The sequence below is a fragment of the Alligator mississippiensis genome, chromosome 12 (assembly GCF_030867095.1).
Source record: "Alligator mississippiensis isolate rAllMis1 chromosome 12, rAllMis1, whole genome shotgun sequence".
NCBI classification, from domain to species: Eukaryota; Metazoa; Chordata; order Crocodylia; family Alligatoridae; genus Alligator; species Alligator mississippiensis.
In genome coordinates, this window is record NC_081835.1 from 64,912,610 (window position 1) to 64,921,835 (window position 9,226).

Genomic DNA, 9,226 nt, shown 5'->3' on the forward strand with positions numbered 1-9,226 from the left:
GGACTCCCCCGGGGGCAAAGAGGCCCTCGAGGTCGATGCGATTGCAGAAATGGCCGGGATAATTGCATCGCAGTCTTCCCTCCAAAGGGAAACCACTCCTGTCTTCCCCGCGTGCTGCAGCACAAGGACGCAGGAGTTGCCACAAGCCATAGGTTTCTAGCTTGTCCTGCCAGCGCTTCTGGCGGAGGGTCAAGGCCTGCCGGCACTTTTGAAGGGCTGCATATGGGCACTTCCAAATGCCGGCAGAGTCTGGCGGCTGCTCCCCTTCTGCGAGGTTGCAAGCACCAGCCAGGCAGCCTGGGCTGTCTCCACCTGCCTGAAAGGCCCACGTGTGTCCCTGGCTGTCCACCTAGCATTGCCCAGCACCCAGGTACCCTGCACCGCAGCCTCTGCCAACATGCTCCCCTGCCCTGCAGTCATGCCGTTGGGGCAGTCGCACCCAGGGCTGCTGTCCAGCTTGCTTTGCCTCCGAGCACGGAGCGCCCACGAAGAGCAGACAAAAAACCTGGCCCTTTCCATCAAAGCGGCCCACAACACTGAGCTCAGCCTCTCCCCGCTAAAAGGGTCACTTTGAATGAAACCCCAGACTCCCGCGGCTTTGGCGGCGTGCCAGTTGCACACGCTGTGCGCAGCGGGGTGGAGCGGCGAGCGCGGGACCAGACAAAAAGACGGGTTCGTAAACCTGGCGCTGACTAGAGCTGCCCGTCAGCAGGAGCGGGGTGGGGGTCTCTCCCCAGGACTTCCCATCTCTGCTCACCCCGGTCTCTCTCCCCTCCCCTTCTTCGTAGTATGAATTCAAAGCAAAGAACATCAAGAAGAAAAAAGTCAGCCTCATCGTCTCCGTGGACGGGGTGAAGGTGATTCTGCGCAAGAAGCAGAAGGTAGGACTCCGCGCGCCTCCCAGGGAGTGGGCTGGGAGGACCTGGGGGTCCACGCAACCCTGTGCCGTGTCTGCCCGTGTCCAGCAGCACATGCTGCGGGGAGGTCCTCCATGACCAGAGCCAGGCCTGGGTCCCGATCCCGTGCCTGCAACCCCAGCCCTTTCCCCATGCTGCCGAGGCCTCGTGCCTGCGGTCGCTCAGCTCCGCGCTCGTCCCCGACAGTCAAACCAGGACCTGGGTTTTGCCTGCTGGTCAGCAGGGGTTGGCATCCAGCTTTTGCAGTGCTTTATGCCCCCTCTCCTCTTCTTTGCAGAGGAAGGAATGGAGCTGGGACGAGAGTAAGATGCTGGTGATGCACGACCCTGTTTACAGGTACGTGGCCCAGGGTCCGCACCCGAGGCAATTAACCACATCTCCGACCGCCTGCAGCCTGGCTCCTGCAGGCTGATGTGCCGCCTGCCTGGCAGGCCTGGACGACACAAACACCGCTGCTGAATTCCTGCTTCCTAAAGGCCCCGTCGCATCACCTAGCACAGCCTACCTGAAAACAAGTCCCCCGTTATAAGTGCAGGCGAGGAGCAACTGGGGGCGAGGGGGTGGGACTGGGCTGAGAGGTGAAAACCACTGGCCTTCCCTGCTAGGGGCAGCGCATCAAGGCACCGATATCCAGGAGAAAACTCCTTCACTGGTTGCCTCCCAGCCCAGACTCGCCCGCCCTTTATCTTGTCCACCTGGAGAAAGACGCAGCTGCTCTCCTTCCTAGCGGGACCTGTAGCAGGGCTCTGCGGGCACAAGGTGCTGACCCATCTCGAGCTCCCAGACCGCGCTGCCCTTGCCCGGTGGGCATCCACGCGCTCCCGGCACCCTGCAGCTGTGAGCCCCACATCTAGCACCCTGCCCCTAAGCGCAGCCAGGCAAAGCCGAGAGGTTTTGGGGCTGGCGGTCTGTAAGGAAGGTGTTTGGGGCACCGCAGCAGTCTGGTGCCAGCAGGGAGGATGGAGGGGAGGAGCGAGGGAACAGCAGGGTTTAGTGCCCAGAAATGGGTGGCAAACCACCAAGCAGACCTCCTTTCTGAGGGCTCTGAGGTGGTCCGGGCCGATAGATCTGCTAGCCGGGAATTGCAAAAGCACGAGGCAGGATGCCCTACGTTTTCAGCCCGGGAAGAGGTCCCGAGGGAACACGCTGCTGTGTTTTTACCTCTCTCCCGGCGCTCTTCAGCGCTTCCGGGCTGTTTGCCAGGCAAAGAGAGTAATTTCACTAGATTCTCTAGCAACACGCTGGATTGTTCCTAAAATAATCACCGCGGAAGAGGCGCTTGTGACAGGATCCAGGGAAGTGCTTTTGATAATTGTCCCGATTGAAATTTCAAAATGATGTGCGGAGGCAGAGGAAAGAAAGGTAAAGATGCAAATCTGTGCCTCCGGTTCCCTCCGCATGCGGAGCGGAAAGGCACCGGCCCATTTTCCACCATATAAAACAAGCTGCCTGGAATAAAAGGTAAAAAAGAAAAGAAAAGATCTGTGCAGCGGAGCCAGGCCCCTGGGGAGGATGAAAATCTTTTGAGCCGTGGATGGGCCATGGAGCCAATTCACCCGCCTCGGTTGATGTAGCAGAGGGAAGCTGCCTTTTGTGCTGCACCATCTGCCTGGCGCTGATGATAATGGGCCTGTGCTACAGGCTGCTTCTCTCTGCTCTTCGCTGCGTCTCGAGCTAGGATAGAAATCAACTCGCTCTGCAAACGCAGCTCTCCATGCCCTCGCGAGGGTGCTTGGAAAGCCCCTCTGCCAAGCTGCCCCTGAGGCAGGGGGTCCTTTCCCTGGACTCTGCCCCATCCAGCCGTGCAGTGGATAGGCTGCTGCTCTCAGATCTGGCTGCCTTATCCTTGGCCCGGCAGAGCAGGGGACCGAGACAAGCAGGGGAATGGCTAGGTGCTCGGGACTGCGAAGATTAGATGAGCCGGGCATTTCTGCCCGTGGTCAGGAGAGCAGCATGCAGCCTCCCGTCCCCTGGGATGCCACGAGACGCCTGCGTGTCCTGCAATCAGAGCCACCGCAGCCCTCACTGGTTCAATGAGCTTTTCCAGTGGGTTCTTGCTCATTCGTGCTGTGCCCGTCTCTCCTAGGATCTTCTACGTGTCGCACGACTCGCAGGACCTGAAGATCTTCAGCTACATCGCAAGGGACAGTGCCAACAACTCCTTCAGGTGCAACGTCTTCAAGTCCAAGAAGAAGGTGTGTGTTGCCAGGAGCTTGTTAGGGGTACGGGCCCGTGGGCAGGGTGCAGGAGAGGGTCCCCTGCCCCAAAGCAGCACGGGGCAGAGCTAAGGGGAGAAGTCTGCCGAGGACTAGACATCAGGAGGCGCTACTTCACAGTCAGGGCGGCTAGGATCTGGAACCAACTTCCAAGCAAAGTGGTGCTGGCTCCTACCATGGGGTCTTTAAGAGGTTAGACGAACATCTTGCCAGGGTCATTTGACCCCAGTACTTCTTCCTGCCATGGCAGGGGGTCAGACTTGATGATCTGCTCAGGTCCCTTCCGACCCGACCAACTATGAAACTATGACTCGTCCTGACTGCCCAGAGATGGAGGCATAGTCTAGACCCCGTCCCCCCCAGGGAGAGCAAGCAGCTGGGGAGTCCGGCTGGTGTCCACAGCCCAGCACGCCTCCTCCCAGCCATCAGCAGGCCGCGGGGCAGCAGCTGCATGAGGCAATGCACATCAGACTGCTGCCTGCCAGTGTCTCCTCCATGGCAAGATGGATGGGAGAGGACCCCATGCCAGCCCTGCCCCACAGACATCTGCCCTCTGGTCTCGCCCTGCAGAGCCAGGCCATGCGGGTGGTGCGGACGGTGGGCCAGGCTTTCGAGGTGTGCCACAAGCTGAGCCTGCAGCACACGCTCCAGAGCGCCGACGGCCAGGCGGACGGCGCCAGCGACAAGTCAGAGGAGCAGCCGCTGGAAGGTGAGCTGCCTCTCTCTCGGCCCTGCACGCGGCTCTCCTAGACCAGGGCAGAGGGGCTGGGGGTTGGGACGGGGGCCTTGGGGACACAGGCTGCAGGCCAGGCTGCCCCGGATGCTTGCACCTGTAAGAGCGCTGTGCAAACATCGCAGGGGGTCACCGGTTGCAGCTGAGCCTCGGGGGGCAAAGGAGCCCACCCGAGGCTGCGCGGGGAGTTGGTGGCAGAAACCCCTGCAGCCTCGATCCCTGAGGCAGAGCTGGTCACTAGACCAGACCTGGAGATGCTTGCCGCAGCTGGAGGTGGGTCCTCCAGGAGACACTGCCTTCACCCGCCAGCCCCGCTCCCAGCCCGTCTGCGTGGCCCCCGGGCATCGTGACGCTCTTATGTGCTTTCTTCCCTCGCTCGAAGCTCTGCAGATGCAGGGTGCCAAGATGGCAGAGGTGGATGATGCTGATGTGGACTCTGACGGCATCTGCCTCTCCGACCGGGGCCCCGGTGAGCTGCTGCCCACCCGGGAGGAGCTGGGACTGGCAAAGCCTGGGCTGGCTCTCATGGACCACAACGGCCAGGTAACACGGTGCGGGAGTGGGGGCCGTGCTCCGAGTGCTGCTCCTGCAGCTCCACAGGGTACCAGACCCACGGCCACCTGCTTCCCCCCCTGCCCCGCTGCCTGGAGAGCCCGTAGCAAAGGCAGGCAGGGCGGCCACACTTCCTCAGCATCACCCCACACTCGACAGCCCCAGCTTGCACGGAGCCGGGCAGCGCCACGTGCTCCGATAGCCCCGCCGATCACCCAGAGCACAGCTCCCGCACGGGGCGGTGAAGGTAGGGCAACGTGGCCCTGGCTGAGAGCTGGCCTCTCCCTGCTCAGAAAAATCCCCTCCCTTGCTGCGCCGGGCTGACAGCGCCTGGGTTCAGCGGGATTTGTTGCAGGGGCTTGAATGGCCGGCACGTCCCGGGGCTCAGCCCAGTGGCCTGTCCCGGCATCGACTCCCCGTTCCAGCTCCCCCGTGCGGCACCGCCCGGCCCCAGGCCTAAATCTCACCAGGCTCCAGGTGGGAGCCGGGAGTGGCCAGAGCCGTTGGTAAGGGCATCTCTGTGCCTAGGACGCTGAGAGCTGCTCCGTGTGCCCGTCGGTCTCCCAGCAGCTACGCAGCCCTGGCAGCCCCTGCTCCTCCGCCTCCGCGACCCCCCTGGCCTCGCAGCACTGCCTGCAGCTGCTGCAGCACCAGCTCCTCCAGCAGCAGCAGCAGACCCAGGTGGCCGTGGCCCAGGTACAGACCCCTGCGTCCCCCCCACCTCTGCCCTGGGGATCCCCAGCTCGGTGCTCAGGTACCTCGAGCCTCCTGCTCCAGGCCAGGCCCTCGCCGGGAGCTGTCGTAAAGGGGAGGCTCGTGGAGCCCCTCGAGCAGCCGGGGGGAAGGGACGCAGCCGCCTCTCTGCCCCGCCAGGTGCAGCTGCTGAAAGACCAGCTGGCCGCCGAGACGGCCGCCCGCATCGAGGCGCAGGCCAGGGTCCGGCAGCTGCTGCTGACCAACCGGGACCTGCTGCAGCACGTCTCGCTGCTGGTGAAGCAGCTGAAGGAGCTGGAGGTCCAGGTGCGGCACCGGCACCCAGGTGAGATGCGGGGCAGCCCCACAAGGGCACGGCCCGGAGCGCTGGCACTGTGGGGCACGTAGCCGCTAACCCCAGAGGCTTCCCCTTGTGTGTCGGCAGTCGACCGGTCCCTGCAGAACCTGTCCCTGAACCTGAAGAACCACTACAGCCTGGAGATGACCCTGCCCTCCACCTCCACCCCTGCCAGCATCCTGGGCAGCCCAGTGGCCCCCAGCTCACTGGGCACCGGCGAGTCCTACCTCAACCTCCTAAGCCTGGACAAGGGCCGGCAGCGCCCAAACCCCCAGGACGGGGATGAGGGCCTGGCAGGGCAGGACGGGCTGGGCCGGAGCGTGGAGGGCTCAGAGGTCAGCGCCGGCGTGCTGCCCAACGGGACGGGCAGGCAGAGAGCGGAGGATCCCGGTGGCAGGACAGACGACAGGTATGGCAGGGCACCGGGGCCGTGCTTCCTGCGTGGGGGCGGCTCTGAGCACGTGGGGACGGGGTGGGCAGCAAGAGGGGGCCGGGTAGCCACCCCCGCAGCCAGAGGCTGGAGCAAGACGGGGGATGCCTCCGCCGCACAGCATCCAATGTCCCCCGGGAGGCTGCAGAGGTCCTGGGGGAGCCGGGCTGGGAGTCCCCCGTTCTCAGCTTCAAGTGTCTCCCCAGGCCACAGCAGCCCATCCCCAAGATCAACCCGCCCCCTCCCGTCCTGCGCAAGCGGTCCAGCAAGACCTCGCCGAGCCTGGAGGTGGAGGCCAAGCCCGAGAGCACCGTGCCCGCCAGCCCCCGCGGCTCCGAGCTCGGCGCCGAGACCCGGACGCCGGTGCCCGGCACGGAGCAGCTCCCTTTGCAGGGGGGCCCGAGCAAGGACCGGGTGGGGCAAAACGGGCGTGCATCCCCAGCGCCTGGCCTGTGCCGACAGCCCGCGGGCGGGCCCGGACCTGGGAGCCCAGGGACAGACTGCGGCAGTGCAGGTGGTGCCGCGGACAACACGCCGTCGTTCTCCGTGGGCAACGAGACCTGCCTGCACATCAGCTTCTCGGAGGACGAGCTGCTGGAGAACGAGCCGGATGAGGCCCCGGGGCCCAGGAGGGTCCCTGCCTAGCCTGGCGTGGCACGGGGTGGCTCACGTGTGGCCCCGGGGCCAGCCCAACCCGGGAAGTGCTCTGCTCAGGGCAGCAGGGCCGGCTGTCCCCATGCAGCGCCCCTGCGCTGTCTGCACCAGCTTCCCCCAGGAGCTGTGGCCGAGCTGGGCTGCCAGGCAAAGGAGCTGCCATCACAGCTCCCATCCCAGGCTTGCAGCGACCTGGCTGGGTCCTTGCCACATACCAAAGGACAAGCAGATGCCATCGGGCACCCTGGACACCTGGGCCAGCTGACTGCCAAGGCCCAAACGTACTGCCGCAGCCCCTCGTGGGGCTAACACCAGCCCAGCGCAGCCCCCGGGACGCACCCCTAGGCAACGAGATGCGGGGACTCCAGACTGGCAGTGCCCTGTGCCGCGTGCTGCAGGCCTCGGTGACCAGCATTTTCCAGGTCACTGGAAGCCAGTCTCCAAGCATTTTCCCCGTCACTGTCACGGGCTTCGGCGCTGGTTGCAGACTGAGCAGGGCAGGCGGGTGGGTGCAGAGCTCGGCGAGCTGGGAAGCAGAGGCCTCTCGGCCCCTCCAAGCCCAGACTTCCCCAGTGTGCGCCAGAGCCAGCTGCACACGCGGCTCCGTTCAGCCTTCCCCGGGGTGGTACCAGCCTCTCCCACTGCCCCCACTTGTAGATTATTATTAAGAGCAAAGCTGCATTGTCAGTGTGTTTTATGTCACCTGCCGCGTCTCTGCCGCAGCTTGCCCCATGGATGTGGTGGGCTGCGGGGCAGCCAACACTGCTCCTGCTGCAGGCTGGCGGGGACCAAGAGTTGTGTCCCAGCCCCGGGACGGCTGCTCTAGGTGGGTCAGTGAATGTGCTGGAGGTTCAGGTTGGGAAGGCTTTGGCGGGCGATGGAGATGGGCAGCAATGGTATCGGGAGCCAGAAAGCAGCACAGCTCGGGGCTGGCAGCTCCACAAGGCCCAGAGCGACCAGACCATCATCGGCTCATGGTGGTCCACCTGCCGTCTCACACCTGGAAGCCTGGGCGGGAAGTCCCAGCCTCGCAGGCAGTCCCTATCGAGGCAGGGCCGGACCGGAGAGCCGTGCTGACCCGCGGACTCGCCAGCCCCCAGCTGGGGTGTGCTGCAGTCTGCCGGACACCAGACAGGAAAGGTGCATTTCCAGCCCGTTAACAGACCTCTCCGGGAAATAAACGTGTCCAACTTCCGTGGGGAAAAGGTGGTTTTTGCTGCGTGCCAGTCGCTGGGGCTGGGACTGCATCAAACCCTGTGCTTCAGCTGCTGGGAGGGGACCCGCAAGCCACCGCTCCATCCCACAGCGACATGGGGGCTGCTTAGATGCGCCCCGACCTTGACATTGGTGGCGGGTCCAAGGGGAGCGGGGCAGGCCAGCTGCACCACCACATGCACAGGGAAAGCCTGGGCACAGCCTGCTCTCTCGTGGTGGCAGCCAGCATTGCACCTGCCCGCATGCCTGCAGGAAGGGGTCTGGCCCCCTCCCTGCAACTCAAGTGATGGAGCAGGGCTGTTCCCGGGGTCGTTGTCAGCAGAACTGCCCAGCACAGCGCGGCTGGTAGCGGGGCATCGCTAGCATGGTGCAGACAGGAGCGGGGAGGGTCGTACACAAGGCAGCCCTGGCCCTTTCTCTCCCAGTGGGTGATGACAGGCAGACCCAGAGGTGTTTGATGTTTGCAGGAACAAACGCTGCAGGGCAAAGCCATCGCCCTTCCCGCCACGTCTCTGCTTGTTACCCGCTGGACCTTGCCCTAGAAGCTGCATCTGTGCTGCTCCTGCAGCCAGTGCTCTGGTGCCCGCAGCCGGTGCTGCTTCTGCGCTTTGGGTCCCCCTGCAAGGGAGCACGGGGACAGGACCCAGGTGGGAGCAATGTCGGCCAAATGCACCAAGAGGCAGGAGCTCGCCTGGCCTGCGGGCAGTGCCAGCCAGCCCGTCACAGAGGCAGCACCTGCCACAGGCCTGCAAGCTGCTGCAGCCTCAGACGCTCACCTCGATTTCGCCAGGGCCCCTTTCAGCACGGCTGTCCTGGACCGGGGCTGTTTCCATCCAAGACCGTTCCAGCTGTAGCTGCAGCATGGCACCGAGCTCGAGTCCAGCATGAGCCCAGGGCATTGGGGGGGTTTATGATGCTGCCTCCACCTCCATTTCGGCTCTCAAGGGCATATGGCCGCAGCCCCGGCCACTCCAGGATCAGGGTTTGCTTTGGCTGCAGAAAGGGCCTGTCCAGCCCACGCTGGCTCCCGCCTTCTCCCCACTGTTAATGGGATGTCACTGACGAGCTGCGACTGCAGCTGGCACCAGCGGACTGGAGGAGAGATGCCGAACGTGCTGCCAGCAAGACACCGACTCAGAGCTGCCCCTTGCCCGGGCACCCTCCCGCTTGCGCTCAGCGCCTGCTAACTGCAGCCGAGCGTCCAGGCCAGGCCAGTGCCTGCGGGCATCAGGCTGACCGCCTGCCATGGGCCTGCCGGGCACGATGCTGCCTGCTTCCCACATCACCCTGCCTGGCCAGGACCGGGTGCCAGGCTCTGCACCTCTGCTCTGCTCGTGGCCACAGGGGCTGGAAGCAGACAACTGCTCCGATTCACACCAGAGCATTTTGGGCCACCCCCAAAATCCCACCCTTGGCAGCCGAGCTCCCTGCCCCATATCAGGTCCCAGAGAGTTATCT

At 64.3% G+C, this 9,226-nt stretch overlaps 1 protein-coding gene across 2 annotated transcripts in view; it reads left to right on the forward strand.

Moving 5' to 3' along the window:
• Positions 1 to 7,747, forward strand: part of LOC102569093 (carboxyl-terminal PDZ ligand of neuronal nitric oxide synthase protein) — a 28,290-nt gene extending 20,543 nt beyond the window's left edge. Inside the window, exons 3-11 of one of the 2 annotated variants that reach the window (XM_019475754.2) lie at positions 789 to 881; positions 1,195 to 1,253; positions 3,004 to 3,112; positions 3,704 to 3,842; positions 4,249 to 4,409; positions 4,947 to 5,114; positions 5,292 to 5,457; positions 5,557 to 5,878; positions 6,106 to 7,747. In XM_019475754.2, the coding sequence (XP_019331299.2) occupies positions 789 to 881; positions 1,195 to 1,253; positions 3,004 to 3,112; positions 3,704 to 3,842; positions 4,249 to 4,409; positions 4,947 to 5,114; positions 5,292 to 5,457; positions 5,557 to 5,878; positions 6,106 to 6,544 (1,656 nt within the window). In that variant the 3' untranslated portion in view covers positions 6,545 to 7,747. The remainder of the gene's footprint in view (positions 1 to 788; positions 882 to 1,194; positions 1,254 to 3,003; positions 3,113 to 3,703; positions 3,843 to 4,248; positions 4,410 to 4,946; positions 5,115 to 5,291; positions 5,458 to 5,556; positions 5,879 to 6,105) is intronic. The other variant, XM_019475755.2, reaches the window with a different exon arrangement.
• Positions 7,748 to 9,226: the final 1,479 nt, after the last annotated feature.